The following is a 17,871-nucleotide window of genomic DNA, read 5'->3' as shown; positions in this document are numbered from 1 at the left end:
TGCAGGGGAATGTCCTCGGGGACAGCGATAGGGTCTGAGGCCACGCGGGTGATCTATCTCCGCGGCGTGCGAACGCAAGGGAGTCAAAAGCGAGTGAAACGTTGCCGGAGTGTGGCATGGCATGGCATGGCATCCTTGACCCGACAGCTCCAGTATTAGTTCCTTAGCTTCTTAGCTTATTTTTTCTCTCTCTCTTTTCTTACCGACTTCTTGTCCATGTCGTCAGCGGCCACATCCTTTAGATCTCACAACACTCCGAGATCCAATCCTTTGCGCCGATCCTGATATATCGGGGATCGACGACCAGCCCAGCAGGCGGAATTACTGCAGGACGCCCAACAGGGCAATCATACCTGATTGAACCCTAACGCCCTCCCCACCGCACGACATGTGCCAACTCATCACTGCGTCCGAATAATGCCTGTCGCGCAACGTCCGAGAGGGGAACGTGCAGTGGCTCGAGTCAATCAGCACAGTAATCAAGGCATGGCTATAGTTTCCACACATACTGAGTGAGAAAGAGACGCGCTCTGCACAACATGGTGGTGTCGCGGTGGATCCTGCGCGTCTCGATAAAAAGATCATCCAGCGGCAAATCGTGTCGACTGCGGGGGTTTTTTTTTGGCTCGGTCTCGTTAGCGACAAAACAAGAGGGGGAAAAACTCAATGACGGATGGGATGCAACAAAGCGGCGGTGCCAGGATCTTCAATTCCTCCCTCTTGCTACAGAAAACAGCCATGGAAAAATAGCAAATCCCCTTTTTCTAGTTTCCGGCGGATTCATTTTTGATCGGCGAATTGCAGCCGGGAATAATCAAGCAACGCAAAGCAGGCAACCTAGAGGTGATTACTCGGCTTGAATTCGACTGGCAAGCAGCCATGCCAGCGCATCGATTCTTAGCACGCGCCGAAACAAATTTTCATATTGTCAGGTTTTAATTACTGTCCCGCCAGAGTATGGAGACGGTTTCCGGTTCTGTCTGCTCTTTGCCTCCCTAATTGTTGGCCAATTGTGGCCGTGGCCGCTGTGTTCCCGGATCTCACGTTTGGGGGTTGTAACCTAAACACAGGAGAATATACTGTCAGCCCAGTTCCAGGGCGATGGATAGTTTTCCAACGGTGGGTATTGGAATCGGCCACCCGTTGTTTCGTGTAGCTAGCGTGTCAGTCCGTGTATCAGTTCGTTTCCTTTCTTTTCCCTTCCGGCAGCGGTGGTCTATCGACACGCCCGGCGGCGTAGCGAGGGATCTGCCTTTCGTGCTCTGCAACAATTGCAACGGCTCATTTCGCTTCGGCACCGTCCTGTACCGTGTCGTGTACCTTGACAGCCTTTCCCCGATGGACAACACACACATGCCTCTAACACGGATCTGACTCCTTTACGTTGCTGCAGTGCCCTTGCCCCACCCGTTGGCGATGGAGTAGTTAAAGCAATTGCCCATCTGTCTGGTTCCGGATCTACCCCCCCCCCCCTCTTTCTTCGCTGGGTAAGAAAAAAATTAATATTATTTTTCTGTCTGCTTCTGTCGTACGGATGAAACCGTGTATTTTGTATTTGTGTACATGGAGGTGGCGTGGCATCTTCTTAGGTCTTTGTTGAGCTTTTAGTCCTCGTCCTCGTCCTCTCTCTTTCTCTCTTTCTCCTTCTTTGCTTTTTGCTTTATTTACAGCATTACCAGGCAGAGCAAATCTTCTTGATCCCACTGCAAGGAAATTAGAAAGTGGGTTCCCTCTGAAGCCGCACCAGCAAACGCATATCCCGTCAGCCAGTTCGCTGTCTGTGACAACACAACAGAGTGCCGCGGCGTTGGGCATCACGATCCGCATCACGGAGTTGCATCAGTCCAGCAGCTTAGCCTTTGCATTCAGCCCTACCTATTATCGTTTGCTTCAGGGGCCCAATTCTGTCCAATGCTGTCGGGGTAGCTGTCACGATTCGTTGCAGAGTCGCCAGGGCCAACGAACGCCGTTTACCTGCCTGCCTCACTGGGGCAAGCCTCAATTTCTGCTCGGTTCGCCTCATTTGCCCATTGCGGACCTAAGAGATGTATTATATGCTTTATCTGGCAAGTATGTACTCCAATTTCTTTGTGTAATTGGCTTGACTTCGATTATATTTCGGGATCTACATCCCAGCATATACCTTCATCTGCACTCCCACATACCCTACCACCGTCCCCTGCAGCAACCTCCACCTCCAGCTCCAAAACTACACTAACGCAATCCAACAGGTCTGTGCCGGCGCCGCCGCTGGCCAGAACCAACATACGAATTATCCGGCAATGCAGGCGGGTTCAGCTGCGTGGTCCGAGTGAACAACCGCGAGTATCAGACAGACGCAATCTGCGATTCGGAGGTGCGCGCCCGCGAGAGCGCCGCCATGCGCGCGTACCTGATCTGCCGCAACTTCTCCGTCAACGATGGCATGTATCCTGCCGGCCACAGCCAGGGCGGCGCCGTGCAGGGGATCCCCGTTGCGATAGGCACGGGCCGCAAGTCTAGCCGTGATGACGATACGGATACCTCTGTCAGCAGTAGTGGCGGTAGTTCTAGTGGCGGAAGTAGCCCTGAGAACCGGGAGAGGGTCGTGAGGCTTGGTGGTGACGGTGGGAATCATCAGGTCTCGTTGAAGGGTGGGATGGCGGTTCCGGTTCCGGCTTCGGCTAGGGCTCTTACTTATGGTGGGCGTGGGATCTAATCCATCTGGAGGGAAATAGAAGAGATGGGATTGAGTAGGGACATTGCGTCATTGCAAATGCTTTGGCCCTTCTTGTGTTTGAGGTTCGTTTACGAAGCTACGATTTACGACTATGACTGCGCATTGTCATTGGCAGACTGTTTTCTGATAGATGGAAAAGCGAAACTTCGTCAGGACTGGAGATTTGTCGACACGACTGCTGAATTATGCCTGATGATTACTATGACTGTGCCTATGACCATGACCCAACTAATGATGCATAGAGGGTGGACTTGGGGCTGAACGGTTCCCTATATGGATCATCCCAGATTGTGTGTTTCCTGTTTCTGATGAATTCGCATCATCGTGGAGGTCAGCGATTTACTTTTTGTGTGTGTGTGTGGCTTTTCTGTTTCTGTGTCGGGCATTTTTGTGTGTGTTATCTTTAGATGCCTCTTTCTAGTTGCAAACAAGAGCTCCTCTCATTGGAATTGCGATTCATAGTATGTGGTGTGACTGAGGGGAAATGGCGATCTTGTCACTTGAGAAGACTTAGGCGCAAGATACAGATTGGCTAGCAAGTTGCGACGGTATATATTGCTTGTCAAGTCAATTAGAGCCAGAACTCAGGCATGCTGATAAAAAGGGAGTTTCTGAACTAACCAGCCTGTTGAATAAGACCGACCCAATCCAGATGGCCTTCCTTTATTCCATAGCATCTTTTTCCAGTTCCAGTTCCATTACCTGGAGAAGCTTTAGGTAGATTCCTGTCAAATCCATTAGCTGGTAAAACGGAGAATAAACATAATTCTTGAGATACCTCCAAGTTCCCATCTCGAGGCCAATAGTCGGAGAATTCTTTTGCAGACTGACAACCCCATTGCATAACTTTCTTCGGTAGTTTCTCCAATTAGCCAGGCGAGTGAAGCAGCGCACTGGTATATGCAAGGCAGAACAAATGGTGAGATATTATCCATTCTCGTCTTTGCACGTTCCTCAAGAAATAACGCAAATTCAACGACGCGGAGGTTAGTATCCTTCATCAATTGAATAGCATGCTGGGTAGATTCCCGAAGGAGGGCAGCCGTTTGTGTATCCAAGTCGTTCTTATTCTTGAGGAAAGAGTTGCATGAATGTTGGCTGGTCAGTTTCATCAAAACACTGCAATATATCAGCCAAAGATTATTTTGAACTTGCTCGGGAAAAGGACTCAGTCACCTGAGACAGAGCGCCTGGGAACTATACTCCATGTCTTCATTGGTGGAGGTTGAGGTGATCAGTTCCAGAAGAGATAGAGTAGTTCCATGTAGCAACTCGAACCGTTCGACAGAATCTCGAATTTCAATATTATCATCATCGCAATGCCTTATCCGCCCGGCAAGGTTGGCCGATTGAGCCAACCGTGCAAACGGGCTGACCATGACATTCGATGGTGCTGAAACCAGGACTTGTTCCGGAGGCACCATTTCCTAATCGAAGTTTTGTCAACAAACTGGGTTTGCATCGAATGCCATGGGTTAATTCTTACTCCTTGATCCCAGGCCACGTCATCGACTGGGACGTATGAGGTTCCACTTGGGTCTTCGGTGCACAAAGGCCGGTCATACGATCCAAGGGTAACGATTCTAGGATAGTAAATGTGAGAAGAATAGACAAAGTAACTCGTGAAAATAATACCTATCAAGTATCAAAATAAGCCACCAGACTCTCCGTCTCTCCTCCCAATCTATCCACTTGATGGGTGCTCGCGGGAGCTGCGGGGCAGAATGATTGTGAATCCCAAGGGCGATACCTTGGCGAGCCGCAAGGCCAATTGAAACATATGCTGCTGGATAGATAGCATGACCTAATTCATACACCGAGATGAGAAGATTGGCCTGGAGTGTTCTCAGTGATAAAAGTCCAGCAGTTTCCAAGCTAGACGAGAATTGCTTTGCGGCAGTATAAAGAAACGCATTCCTTGCGTTCGATGCATTAGGAGTATGACAGAGAAGTTTCATGCAAAGTAGCAGCAACGCTGTATCTGCTCGTAAGTTTCCAGCTATTATTCGAGTTAGTTTTTGCTTGCTGATGATCGGCATCCACACATGGATGCTCTGAAAATAGTGCGAGGCGATCTGATTGACTTGGAGTCGATCGCCTAGAACATTGGAAATACTCTCCGGGACGGCAATCTTCGCAGCCGGCATGTCAGGTTTACAGTGATGTGCAATCTCAGGTTCGAGAAACAAGGCTTGCGTATGAAAGTCAGACGGATGCCCTGTTTCGAAAATGAGGTCCCCGATTGTCTCGTCTGGAGTTGGGATCACCGACGATTGATTTGACAAGTCTGCAATAAGGCGTTCAAGGTCTTGAACTTTGGACCGAAGATCGACGATCTCATTCTCCTGCGCTGTGACTGGATGATGGGTGTAGTCACAAACCAGGCGCATTCTAGAAAGATTATTAGCTCAGATCGGCCAACAAGGGCCTGGCCTCGATGTAAACGAGCTTACTGACTTCAAACATAATGAGCAGCTGGGCAGACTCTTGTCGCATCGGCGTTTTTGTTTCTTACAGCGGACACATGCCCGATCGGCCGTTTCCGCCGGAGGGGTGACCGTCCAGTCCATCGCTAAAGATTTGTTTGATAAACGTGATGTGGAAGGAGAGACGGGCATAGATGTTTGTGCATAAACTGAAATCTCCCATAATCTTAGAGTGGAAAGCGTCCGCAGCCTTTCGTCCAGTTTATTGTGTAAGAGCACAAGCGGCGGGCAAAGCGGCCGCAATTGGAACGGCCCGAGTACTCAGTGCGGCCGCAGGCCCCGGAACCACTCTTGCGAGCTTGGGTGGGGCGGGTGTACGCGGAGTCGCCACAGACAATCATCGCCGTTCTAGGCTTCGGTTTCCGGTTATAAATATTTGGATCCCCCTACTTCTCCTCAATTCTGATTTAATCATCGAAACCTTACTTTCCAAGCAGCCATGTCAGTTTGGAATCAGTCGTTCCCTCCCGCGCCGAAGTTCACGGACAAGGAATGTGGGGATCTGTCAGGAAAGGTGTGTTACTGCAGACCATTATCTTAGAATGATTTCTGACTAAGATTTCGAAGGTATTCATTGTTACCGGCGGAGCTTCTGGAGTGGGCCGTGAGCTAGTCAACATCTTGTTCGCGAAAAATAGTATCGTGTATGTTGCTGCACGATCCGAGACCAAAGCTCGGGATACCATTTCATGGTGCGAGGCAGAGCACCCGAGCTCCAGTGGAAAGGTGAAGTTTCTTCATTTGGACTTGGACGATCTATCAGGAATCAAAAAATCTGCCGAAGAGTTCTTGGCAAATGAAACCCGCCTGGATGTGCTTTGGAACAATGCCGGCGTCATGATGCCGCCAGAGGGGAGTAAAACGAAGCAGGTGAGCTATCGATCACCTGTGATCTACCATGCATACACTCTGAGACCAGGGATATCGTTTCCTTCCTTAAACTGACGTGAATGGGATATTAGGGCTATGAGCTTCAAATGGGCACAAATTGTCTGGGTCCTTTCCTCTTCACCCAATGCTTACTGCCGATCCTTAAACGAACAGCGGCTACTGAGCCAAAGGGCTCCGTGCGGGTAGCTTGGGCCGGATCGTTAATGATCGACTTGGGTGCCCCCTCCGGTGGAATTGATATGGAGAACATCACTTGGTCGAAAAAAGACGGGAATAAGCGAGACAAATATGCCCAGAGCAAAGTGGCAAACATGTTCCTGGCCTCAGAATTTGCCAAGAGGACTCAAGGCGACGGAGTTATTCATGTTGGATTCAATCCTGGCAATCTGAAAAGTCCTTTGCAAAGACATATGGGAACTATTACGAACGCCCTGACCGTGAGATTCCCTAAAATTTTGATCAACTGATGATAGAGCTAATTTTGAATGTCATTGGCATTCTAACAGGGATGGATGCTCCATCATCCCAAGTTCGGTGCCTTTACTGAACTATACGCCGGCTTGTCACCCGATATCCAACCCGAACAGAATGGCTCATACGTGATCCCGTGGGGCAGACTGCATGTCCCGAGGAAAGATTTAGTAGATGCTATGAAGAGCCGGGAAGAAGATGGTACCGGGATCGCTGCCGCGTTTTGGGACTGGTGCAAAAATGAGACCGCACAATATGAATAGCCTTGTCAGTTGGAGGCTGAAGAGAGTGAGGTGCCGGATTAGATATCTATTTTTTGGACACGTTGAGTCGCATGATCTTTGAAGAGGGTAAAACTTGCTATAGAATGGCTTGTGTTATTCAATACATACGCAGGATCGAATGATTTCATGTAAACACACCAAAACAACGAGGGTTTCATGTCCCCAATTACCTGGCATGGAGAGTGGGTAAACGCCTGCGAGGGCTCACCGCCACAACCTGCGCCACACTGACGTCAGATGCATTTATTCAAGCAAGGCAGGGAGATTGAGATGCGCTTGCAAAGGATGACCACGCTTGACTATTTTAGCCTGCCACATCCCGTCCAAACACCAGGAAACATGTTGCATGAAATGACCTGAAACCATTCTAAGCTGTTCACCACCCCAGTCATCGAACTATGTCTCTTATCTTTGAAAAACGCAACTGAGACATAGATAGAGGGTCGGTCCTTAGACCTGAGCATCCAAACATGCTTCCCTGGGCACGGAATCCCAGTTCGCTTTCGTGGACAGCAGCTGGTCGGGTGTGGCAGCGGAGTGTCGGAGTATACCCACCACCGCGGGGGCTTCGATCGAGTGCACTGGATACTGCGACTGGACTGGCTCATTCATCTCTCCGGCAGATGCTCAGTCGCTCACATCCTCGGCCTTCAGGTGTGCGGACAATATTGATTTCGGCCAGCCCATCGGGAGCATCTGCTGAGAAGGTGGGATATGTGCACAGAGGAATGAACCAAGCCCGTTCCTTCACGAAGATAAACAACACCAAGGCCACCGACAGCCACAAAACGGAAGAGGTTCTTCAGCGATTTGAGACCAAGGATGGTGAGGAAGGCACTCAACCGCAGCGGCAAGTGTTGAATGAAGAGGGCAAGAGGTCACAGTCCACGTTGAAACCCGACACAGAGCCTCACAGTATGACCACGGGTAAGTGGCCTTGTTGTATCTAGACTTGATCACTTTCTGATCATCAATAGGGAAACTGTTGACAACACCATCGCGGCTTTTCAAATTGATTATTCCGTTGACCACCATTAGCGACAAAAGCCATGATAAAGGTAAACAGCCACCCTTATGCGTGTGCTGTACTGCAATATGCTAACTTCCAGGCAGGAATTGAACCCATAGCTATTTTGGTTCATCCTCAACAGCCGCTCTCATATCTGGAGCGGCTTATTCAGTCAGAACTACCACCAATCAAAGGAGAGAATGGGAAACTACGAGCGCCAGCAATTTCATTCATCGTATTGCAGAATGACGACAGTGCAATCAAACCAAGGCAGAAAATCCCAGGAGACTTGGATATAGATGCCGGACATCACGAGGCAGAGCTGAATGAGGGTAAATTCGACAGCAAGAATCATCCCGGGAGCGGAGTACCTGCAGAGCGCCGACGACGATCCAGAGAAGAAGATGCAGAGACATACAGCTATCCACGCAGGATCAACCCCGAGCCCAACTCCGACGAAGGCGAGGCTGAACGCTTTGTGCGGTGGTCCCAAGCCACAGAAGTGGGAGACTTCATCCGCGACGCAGCGCGGGCGCGCAAATTCATCGTCACGATAGAAGGGGCTCCATCTGGACTGGGCCAGATCCAAATTGGAGTCCCCTCGTTCAGTGAGCGCACGCATTTTCTTCGCATGCGGCTGCGCAAGCTCTCAGGGCGGATTCAGGGCATTGCTGAGATCAAGCACAAATGTGACACGCTTGCTCACCGCGGCGCGCAGCGAGTGGCTATCGGTGGGTTCGGGATTCTGTCGACGTGGTGGTACATAGTGTACAGATTGACCTTCGAGACGGATCTGGGTTGGGATACTATGGAACCAGTCACCTACTTGGTCAGCTTGTCCACGCTCATGGGCGGCTACCTGTGGTTTTTATACCATAACCGAGAGATCTCGTACCGGTCCGCGCTTGATTTCACGATCAGTGCCCGGCAGAAGAAACTTTACCAGCTGCACAATGTCGACCTTCAATTATGGGAGTCTCTGATTGACGAGGGCAACGCACTCCGTCGCGAAATAAAGAACATTGCAGCTGAGTACGATGCCGAGTGGGATGAACGTGCCGACGAACAAGATGAGTCCGTTACCGAGGCTCTGCGATCTGAGCGTCGCCACAAGAACGGCAAAAGTCGAGACAAAGACGGCGACGGCAAGGACAGCAAGGACGAGGACTGATTAGGGGATTACATGGTTGCACCCTTCTCTTCACATGGATAATTTTTTTATTTCGGGAGACATGGAGCGTGTGCCGTTTTGCATCGCATCGCATCTCGTAGCAGGCACTTGAATCTCGCGCTTCAGTCATACCCAAGCCGCGACTGCATAATTCCCAAGCCAGCAAGAGAGAATAATAGATAGGCAGATTGTATTACTTTCAAAAGAAATACCAAATCATTCAATTCATCAAAATTCATAGCTCCTGCTCTCCGAATACAGAGCTTGTAATGGGGGTCAGACGTAAGCAAGGCAATTGGCATTACATTTCTGGTTTTCAATAGCCACAAAGCAACCAATAACTACATACTTCATCAAGCGATCCAAAAAAAAGAATTAGAGAAAAACTAGAAAAAGCCTCATTCGCACGCTTAGAGCGTCCCATTCCGCACTGGATCGTAATACTTCTTCGGTGGAGGCGGTGCTTCCTCGACTGGTTTAGACCGCTTGTCTACAATTTGAGACCATGTCAGCAAGTCTCTTTAATCCCCATCGTCAGACAGTTAAAACTCACCATCGCTGGCATGACTCTCCCCTTTCCTTCGATTCCGATTATTCCTCACATCCCGCGACCGAAACACACTGTACAGCAACCACCCAGCGACCCAGTTGGGACCGTACTCGCCATTGGTTCCGCCGCGGTCAAATAGTGGACGAGTCTGCGGACCCGCATTGCGCCAAATCTCTAGGATAGCCCAGCGCTGGCGCTCTGGTCGGATATGGTGCCAGAAGAAGGGTGGGCGAGTGGTTGGCTCAGCAGCCACGCTGTCTAGGAGGTGCGTTGTATCTTGGTTCATGTGGTTATACACCATGATTGCTTCATCCTAGAGCTTATTAGATTGAGGTCTGTGGAGATGGGGTAAAAAGAAGGTAGGATCGTATATAGATGTCTGTGCGGTCCCAATCTAGGACAGTGGTTACTCACTCGCATGGCTCGGTAGTACTGTTCATGCTGGGAGTCGCGAGGATCTAACCCCAGTGCGTGCATGAATTCTTCCTTAGAAACGCGTGGGCCGACGGCCATGGCGCTGGCTGATCGAAAGGATATAGAGATGAGGTGTGCGAAATGGTATAGAGAATATGAACAAGTACCTGGACAGGATGCTCCTCGATGCTTGCAATATTATCAAAAAGACTTGAGAGCTGTCGACAGAATCAACCAGTCGATCAAGACGCAGGACTTTATATCCATCCAACGGCGACAGCACCACATTCAAACAACGACCAACGGCGAGGCCATTAGTTCCCCGTCCCGACCCACCCAACGGCCGTTGATCAACCTGCTTGCACGAGGCCCTAATAGCCAGAGGTTGCTTGTGAAGGGAGAATCGGATCGCGTATCCGGGATCCGGGACGGAGCAGGGGTGTATCGTATTAGCGACGAACGAATGGATGGGTCCAGCTCGCCAACACAGCACGCGGGCAGGCGCAATCAGGCGGGAGAGGGCCGTACTAGCGGCTGACGCGCCAGCCGGGAAAGCAACCAAGTTTCGTCTTGTCGAGGCTGCTGGATGTGACAGCTGCTCGAGCTATCCTGCTTTTGGTGCGCTTGGTTGTATATGCATGCACCAGCAGAGCAGGGCAGAGCACAGAGGAGCGGGGAAAGATAGAGCTTGTCTGCAGGGAGGGAGAGCCTGTAGACCGAATCCGGATGCCGATGAGAGGATATTCGTGTCTCTGTATGGAGTAGGGTTGTACAATATGCGCCTGTTCGCCAACCACGTCCGCATATCTCAACTTCAAATCCTCCCCTGGCACAGCTGCACACGTCAGATTGTGAGAGCTTTGAGTGGATGTAGCAGCGACTAATTCCTTGGGCCCTTTTCTTGCTCTGGGAGACAAACGGCTTATTACAGAGGGATAGGAAAGCGTGTCTTCATCCGGGCGAAACAAACAGAGGACCCGACGAGCAGTCAGGAAGATGGGGTCGAGGACTGAGCGTCGTCACCCAAGGCACGCAGGCTATTGAGGGAGTCCGCCGAAGAGGGTCGAATCTGCGAGCCGAGACAGACAGACGACAGACAGATATAAGTCTGCTTGCATGAAGGATGAATCATTCGTCGAGGCTAGATGGGCATCGATTCTATGTCTGTCGGATGGTAGGTATAGTGCAAGCAATTTGATGGATATCTTGACTGACTGGGCTAGGGATGTTGCTGTGCTGTGGATACGGGCAAGTGCATATCCGAAATTAGAAATCCTAATTCTAAGCTGAGACTAAATACAGATATATGCAGCTGTATACTATATAGCAGTGTCGGCAGTGCCTGCAGACCACGAAGTCGAGCCTCGCTAAACAATCCAGAATCATCAGAGTCCTCCAGGAGAATACCAAGAACAAGCACAAGAAATGTGCCTTTTCCGGTGGCGCTGCCAAGGCAACCAGCCGGAAAAAGAAAGAAAGAAAGCCCGTTGGAGCTGTAGTGTAACAAGGCGACGGACCCGCCGCCGCCAGGCTCCAATGCAATGGAGGCAATTCCCCAGCCAAAACGGCCCACTTGCTCCTGCCTGCATTTCAGCAATGCATATCCGTTATCTTTGCACAGCTCACTCGGTGTGGAAAAGCGCGGCTTGACTCGATTCTAGGTAGGTAGCTCGTTTGTCCGGTAGCTCGCAGCCGCAGAGCCGCTTGGGAGAGGAAGCAAAACCAAAATAAATCAAAGTCACTTCCAATGTGTCTGTATTGTGCAACAGATAAGATCGTCGTCTCTATTATCCTCAAACAAGATACTTGCCCCTTTGTCAAGAGACAACCAAGAAAAAGAGTGCAAGAAAAGGCACGAGCTCCTTCCTTCGGACAACGGGTATCAGGAATCTGTTTCTAGTTCTGCGAAGTCCCGTCCTTTTCGATTGTTGTCCCCAGACAGACTGCCGTGACCTTGCAAAAGAGAAGAGGAGCAGTCTAAAACTCGAGCCGAGAGATAGTAGTAGGAAGGACCTTTGGCCACTGCAGGATCCCGTCACCCGTTTTTAGAATGCAAGGCGGATCCCGATTTCCAGGCCTGTTGTCAATTCTCAACTTGGAGGTGCGTTTGTGGTCGGCGGCTCTGCTTTTGCGCCCTCCCCGGGGAAGTTTATTGAAAAAAAAAAAAAAGTAGTAGAGCGGACAGATCATGTCAGTATATTCAGGATAACTACTACGCCCATGAATGTATGTATTTAGGAGCATTATTATGAAGGTGACTAGATCGGGAACGATCGGCTCCTGCGATCGACTACTAGCTTCGATAGTGCAGGTCGGTCGTGTGCCTTATCTCTCGATCCGGGGCACGGTCAATTCAAGCTTATCGGGGCGCACTTGAGCCTCACGCAAGTGGCGCCAAAGGAAGCTTTGCAGGGAACGCCAATAGACGCCTCGCGGTGTTGATCTGTTGGGTTAGGCGTGAGTTTAACCCCGCGCCTGGGTTTACGGCGGCTATTCCAGCCAAATATACGGCGGTCTTGGCCTTCTGGACCTACGGATATGTACTCATTTTCTAGGAGGCACAGCACAGAAGCAGCATAGCTAGACAGAGACGCTCGGACTTTCGTATCTTTGGTACTCTGTAGTCTCCTCGGCATTTGGGGGGTGTAAGTCTCGTTGCGATTTCTTCAGATCCGCCTCCTCTGGCAGATCCAGAAAGAAAGAAGAAAGGCTCAGTTCGCGAGGTTGGAGAAGGGGAGAGAGGGGAAATTGCGGGATTGTATGTACGTCAAGAAAACCAGAAACCAGAAAAAGCCATCGCAATGCTCCATCCTGCGCTTGAAGAAAGGAAAAGGAAATGGAAAAGGTGAGAAAACAAACCGCCTCGCGTGGTGCACGACTATTTCTTGGTCTCCTTCTCCTCCTTCTTGGTAGTGGTGGGCTCCTCCTTCTTTGTCTCCTTCTTCTCCTCCTTTTGGTCTTCTTCGGGCGTCTCTTCTCCGTAGAATCGGCGCAAGAACTTCTCGACTTCGGCGTAGTCGGCTTTGACGTCTGTGAGAGTGGATTGGATGTGCTTCAGGGAGACCTCGTTGTCGGGCTCGTCAACAACTCCAGCCTCGTCCTTGCCGGCGCCGTAATGTTGGATCTTCTCACAGGAGTCCTTGACCTTGGTGAGGCCTAAGGTAGCAGATGAGCCCTTGAGAAAGTGGCCGAGAGATGAAAGCTCCTTAAGGTCCTTTTTCTTCCTGTTGGGAGAGTTAAGAGGTGATTTCAGAGAAAAGAACATGACACAACACATACAGTTCATCTTCCATTTTCTTGAATGTGGCCTTGGCCTGGTCAAAGAAACCATAGACAATGCCCTTGCTGAAATCACGGTCGTCCTCATCATCCATCTCGAGGATCTGCTCAAAGGTACTTTCATCGATGATATCCTTGACATCTGACAGCTTGGGCGGACCTTGCTTCTTGGCCTGTGCATGGATATTAGTGTGGATTTTATAGGATATCAACACAAAAGACCTACAGGATCCTCTGCCTTCTTGGTGTCGGCGGGCGCCATGTTGTGATTTTGAGAATTGCAAAGCGACTTTTCACAGTTGTGTTTCAGCACCGACTTTCGGTCTAGCCAGTCTTGGTGCGGAATGGCCTGGTCTGCTTTGGATCTCCGTTAGCCGCAGTCCATATTGCTTTGAGATTAATCATAACAAGCAGACAGATAGGAAATAACGAGATCGACCAGCGCGAACCGATCTGGTGCAGTTCTATGGCTTTAGTGGACGATCTGCCTTATACACAGGGGGAATTACTGAGTAAGGCAAGGAGGACAGGCAAGAAGACGAGGGTGAAGCAGGGGAGTGCATGATGCAGATTGATAAGATCACTCTTGCATCGTGCCCGACAGGGAAGAATGCATCGACCGACAGCCAGGGTGAACCGGGGCGGGAGGGGGGCGCTTGGTGTGAGAAGCGGCACGTCGGGGTGAGGGGGCAGGGGGTTGGTGAAGATGAAGAAAGGAAGAAGGGAAAAGGATACAGCTAATTGAAGGGGAGAGGTGTCGGCGTGAAGTAGTGTATCAGGCACTTTCCACGGGAGGCACCGACAAGCACCGGAGCCGGCAGTGGGGGTGGTGATTGACTGAGGGATTGAGCGCACCGGCAGCAGAAGGAAAACGAAGGGGAAAGGAAAACGAGTTTGAATCAATCAATCGGGTGTCGCGCGTAGAAGAAGAACGTGTAGGAAGGAGGGGCAGTAGTCCGTCCCGTCAGGGTTTGTTCATCCCACCTTTCTTTTATTTTTCAAAACCCCTCGAAGCTACGTCGGCGCTTCAGTTCACAACCAACCCCGGGGGTTATCAGTTGGTTCGGGGAACCGGGAGTCGGCGACGGAAAAGAACCAAAAAGAAGACAAAGGAAAAAAGACGGGAAGGGGGAGGGGGGATCAAAGAGTGGAAGTGAAGAAGGGAGGGGGGAAAGTGTTGGATTTGGGTGGGTAAGGCAGGAGGAGGAAGGACAGTCGGCACTCACGGCGAAGGAACTAGTGGAGATAGGACGGTAGGGATGGATTAGTTAATAGCTAGGGGAAGGAAAAGAGAGAAAAAAGACGAAAGGGCAGAAGTGGAGGGGCGCGTCAACATGACCGAATTCCCGTATTGATAATCCGCCTAGATAGCCGATGCTCTGGACACTCAACTACATACATCCAATCCTCCTTGGATCGATCTGTCGCTGGTCTCCCAAAATGTGTGCATTGGCTGGACTCCGCTAGGAAGTTTCCTCTTCCGGCACTCCGGCGGATTCGACCTGAGCATTTCTTCTTATGCTCCCAGCCTGGCTAACCATGACTCGTGTGGGTATCCATTACAGTACTGCCGGTCAGTTCTGACACAATCATCAGGCTGCTCCACATCCGAGAAAGGGGGCCCGGCGAGAGAACCGAAAGCCTGCGATGACCAGGGCCTCCGTTTCCCTTCCGGGCATGACGCACTGAACCAGTGGTACTACAGTCCGCCTCTCAGCAAAAAAGCCGCAGAGTGAGGAAACACTCTGTCTCCGAAATAGGACACTCCTACGAAGCTACAATAATAATACCGCCGCAGTCTCAACCTACCAGGCCAGAAAATGAGATCTGGCAGGGGGGACATACCGCGGACACGACATCATCGGGGCCGCCGATCCCAGCGCCAGGGACGTCACTCGCCCGGGTTCTGCGCTGCCTACCACACGTGGAAACCATCCGTGCTCATCTTGTCCAGACCCATTCGAACCTTTGGTTAGCGAGCACACGAGAGACGCGGACATCTCCACCTCGTCCAGCCAGCGGTAAGTTAAACGACCGGCGGAACACACTTTGCTTTTTTTGGGTTTTTGTTTTTCCTCCTTTTGGTCTAAACCAAAAAAAAGTGGCGACCGAACTGCACTAAGTCCAGGTCGCATAGCAGCAGAACCATCCTGCCTGACCCAGCCCTGCCCTGCGCCGGTCAAGGGCGGGGAGGGAAGAATGCATTGGACTGCAACCGGGCAGGACCCGGTTGACAGAGGGTCTGGGCCCTCGGGGACCGTGTACTCGAACAAGAATGTGCTGCTTTTCGCATCCTCCCCTTGGTTGTGACGTATTATTCTGTGACAGCCGATGATGGAAGGGGTCAGTCAAAGAGCACGGCAACCAGGGGGGTTTCTCTCCTATTGTAATTTTTCATTGCGGGGAGGGGGACCGGGAAGCGCTGGGCTAAGACACGAGGGATTATGCTGTCACCGATGACGATTTAGAGTGGACACATTCTTTTCTTTTCCGGGTCTGTGTCGGGAAGGGACGAAAAAGGACTGGCTGATCAGAAGACAACAATGTCAATCAATTGAGGACGACAGCGTGGGTTTGCTGGCAAAAGAACAGAAAATTCTCACGAGCAGCGCCTCCGATGTTCGACCATGGACCCTTAGTTATATATGAGGCTGGGGATCTTTTCGTCCTTGCGTTGCTGGATGGACCCGAGGTGGATGCGGCCAATCTTAGCGAGGAATCTCAGCCATGATGTCATAGTGGAACACGCGAGCAAAGCAGCCGCTGATGCAGGAGCCATTGTGGCCGAGCATGGCATGGATTCATTTATACTATCGCAGACACATCCATAGAAAAAGCACCCCGATCCTGTTAGTAGGTAGGCATCCGTGGACATGGCATCAACATTTCAATCTCTTCGAGGAAATGCAAAACGACATCATTGCGGACCTATGATGTCAGCCTGCATGAGGTGTTGTACTGCTGGTCCAACCTGTCCAACACCAGGAGCTGGGGGCGAGTTATCATCCCGGTTGTACAGTCTCCGCCGTCGGTGTTAGGAGTGTCGGCGGGATTGTAGCCAGAATGCCAATGATCATCACCAAAGAATACCAGATCTCCAAAGGCTGCGGATGTAGTGTCTGTGCGGACTTGTCAGCCGATTTAGCGTGAGCCCTGACACGTCTAACTTGGGGACTAGTGCTGATGCTTACCGCCTATGCCATCCGCCCAATGACTACATAACTAATACTGTATTGTCTCTTTTTTACATGGATTGGGACCAAATGACCCCCACTACGGAGTAGCACCTGTTTGCTAGCTCGCTCCCTGACGAGGCTAGTTGCCATCTAGCCGGGACGCCATGTCCTGCGCGCAGGACACTAAAGCCGGCCCGTCCATACAATGCCCTCCTTTTCAGCCTTCTTGACTAGTCAAGTCGGGTCCGACGGTTCGTACGAATATAACTCCGGCAGTTACGATACTGTAATCAGTTCTAAAACTCCCAGAAACAATAGCAATAGCAACAGTACTAGTAATAATAATAATAATAATAATAATAGCAACACTCAAAAGTCCAACCCCAGATCCTCCCCACTGCTTCGAACAGCTTTCTAGAATGCTTATGTCAGCATAACCATTTTCTGCAAGATCGCGAATAATCTCTTGTTGACACCACCACCACCACCATGCCTCCTAAGACCTCCCCCTCAGGTCCATCAGGCCTCACAAAAACTTACCTCCTCGCCTACAACACCCTCAACCTAGCAACATGGGGCACCTGCGTCATCTACTCCGCGACCCTCCTCCTGTCCGGCACTGACCTCCCAACAATCTTCAACCGTACCTATTTCCCCCTCCTGTTGGCAACGCAGTCTCTGGCAATCCTAGAGATCCTGCACAGTCTAGCGGGCCTGGTGCGCGCCCCGCTCATGACCACCACCATGCAGGTTGCTAGTCGGCTGCTGCTAGTTTGGGGCATCATGTACCCCTTCGGCGGAGATATCCTCGGTGCGAAGTCGCACACGGCGCAGCTGGGCGATTATGCGTATCTGGGATGTGTGGCTGCTTGGGGTGTTACCGAGGTGATTCGGTATGGGTTCTTTGCTATCACGCTTTCCGGGAACACGGTGCCGGAGTGGTGGACTTGGTTAAGGTGAGTCGAGTTCGGGGATCATGGTTGATCAATTGAGTCGTGTGCTCATCCCTCTATAGGTATAACACCTTCTACGTGCTTTATCCAATCGGTATCTCGAGCGAGTGCACCCTCATCTTCCGCGCTCTGGCGCCCGCGGCGAATATCAGTCCCTTCTTTCCGTACGCCCTTACCGTCATCCTCATTATCTACGTGCCTGGTATGTTTTCGTCTTCAGTGCAATTGATCTTTGGCGGTGGCTAACTTTCTTGCTCAGGGTCGTATATCCTGTACACGCACATGATTGCGCAGAGACGCAAGGTCCTCCGTGGGAAGAAGAAGGCGAACTAAATCGGAAACGGTGATTATGGGAGGGGACATGAAGAACGAAAGTTCAGTTCAAAACATGGATATATCCACTTTAATCATAGTGTCTATCTAGTTCTAGTGCAGACTGGGGCGATAGTATTTGGTAGTAGAGCAAAA

General features: G+C 50.8%; 8 protein-coding genes across 8 annotated transcripts; 5 read left to right on the top strand and 3 right to left on the bottom strand.

Annotated features, from left to right (window-relative positions):
* Positions 1 to 2,045: 2,045 nt before the first annotated feature.
* N7510_003715 (uncharacterized protein) lies at positions 2,046 to 2,698 on the top strand (the record flags this gene model as incomplete). Its single annotated transcript, XM_056975641.1, has 2 exons — positions 2,046 to 2,070; positions 2,232 to 2,698. The coding sequence occupies 2 exons, from the start codon at positions 2,046 to 2,048 to the stop codon at positions 2,696 to 2,698; spliced, it is 492 nt and encodes a 163-aa protein (XP_056835597.1).
* Positions 2,699 to 3,891: 1,193 nt separating this feature from the next.
* On the bottom strand, positions 3,892 to 5,368 carry N7510_003714 (fungal specific transcription factor domain-containing protein; the record flags this gene model as incomplete). Its single annotated transcript, XM_056975640.1, has 4 exons — positions 3,892 to 4,146; positions 4,206 to 4,302; positions 4,355 to 5,110; positions 5,235 to 5,368. The coding sequence occupies 4 exons, from the start codon at positions 5,366 to 5,368 to the stop codon at positions 3,892 to 3,894; spliced, it is 1,242 nt and encodes a 413-aa protein (XP_056835596.1).
* Positions 5,369 to 5,644: 276 nt separating this feature from the next.
* N7510_003713 (uncharacterized protein) lies at positions 5,645 to 6,830 on the top strand (the record flags this gene model as incomplete). The annotated part of the gene is made up of 4 exons (XM_056975639.1): positions 5,645 to 5,719; positions 5,773 to 6,075; positions 6,168 to 6,533; positions 6,603 to 6,830. The coding sequence occupies 4 exons, from the start codon at positions 5,645 to 5,647 to the stop codon at positions 6,828 to 6,830; spliced, it is 972 nt and encodes a 323-aa protein (XP_056835595.1).
* A 491-nt stretch (positions 6,831 to 7,321) lies between these two features.
* On the top strand, positions 7,322 to 7,801 carry N7510_003712 (uncharacterized protein; the record flags this gene model as incomplete). The annotated part of the gene is made up of 1 exon (XM_056975638.1): positions 7,322 to 7,801. One exon carries the CDS (start codon positions 7,322 to 7,324, stop codon positions 7,799 to 7,801), a length of 480 nt encoding a protein of 159 aa, XP_056835594.1.
* A 99-nt stretch (positions 7,802 to 7,900) lies between these two features.
* On the top strand, positions 7,901 to 9,031 carry N7510_003711 (uncharacterized protein; the record flags this gene model as incomplete). Its single annotated transcript, XM_056975637.1, has 1 exon — positions 7,901 to 9,031. One exon carries the CDS (start codon positions 7,901 to 7,903, stop codon positions 9,029 to 9,031), a length of 1,131 nt encoding a protein of 376 aa, XP_056835593.1.
* Positions 9,032 to 9,441: 410 nt separating this feature from the next.
* N7510_003710 (uncharacterized protein) lies at positions 9,442 to 10,094 on the bottom strand (the record flags this gene model as incomplete). The annotated part of the gene is made up of 3 exons (XM_056975636.1): positions 9,442 to 9,521; positions 9,585 to 9,894; positions 9,996 to 10,094. The coding sequence occupies 3 exons, from the start codon at positions 10,092 to 10,094 to the stop codon at positions 9,442 to 9,444; spliced, it is 489 nt and encodes a 162-aa protein (XP_056835592.1).
* A 2,779-nt stretch (positions 10,095 to 12,873) lies between these two features.
* Positions 12,874 to 13,536, bottom strand: N7510_003709 (Hpt domain-containing protein; the record flags this gene model as incomplete). The annotated part of the gene is made up of 3 exons (XM_056975635.1): positions 12,874 to 13,219; positions 13,275 to 13,447; positions 13,501 to 13,536. The coding sequence occupies 3 exons, from the start codon at positions 13,534 to 13,536 to the stop codon at positions 12,874 to 12,876; spliced, it is 555 nt and encodes a 184-aa protein (XP_056835591.1).
* Positions 13,537 to 16,939: 3,403 nt separating this feature from the next.
* On the top strand, positions 16,940 to 17,736 carry N7510_003708 (protein tyrosine phosphatase-like domain-containing protein; the record flags this gene model as incomplete). Its single annotated transcript, XM_056975634.1, has 3 exons — positions 16,940 to 17,406; positions 17,466 to 17,605; positions 17,663 to 17,736. The coding sequence occupies 3 exons, from the start codon at positions 16,940 to 16,942 to the stop codon at positions 17,734 to 17,736; spliced, it is 681 nt and encodes a 226-aa protein (XP_056835590.1).
* Between the last annotated feature and the right edge of the window lie 135 nt (positions 17,737 to 17,871).

Source organism: Penicillium lagena (genome assembly GCF_028827675.1).
Source record: "Penicillium lagena strain IBT 129212 chromosome Unknown utg000002l_segment0_segment0, whole genome shotgun sequence".
NCBI classification, from domain to species: Eukaryota; Fungi; Ascomycota; class Eurotiomycetes; order Eurotiales; family Aspergillaceae; genus Penicillium; species Penicillium lagena.
This window is presented reverse-complemented; position numbering and strand designations above follow the sequence as displayed.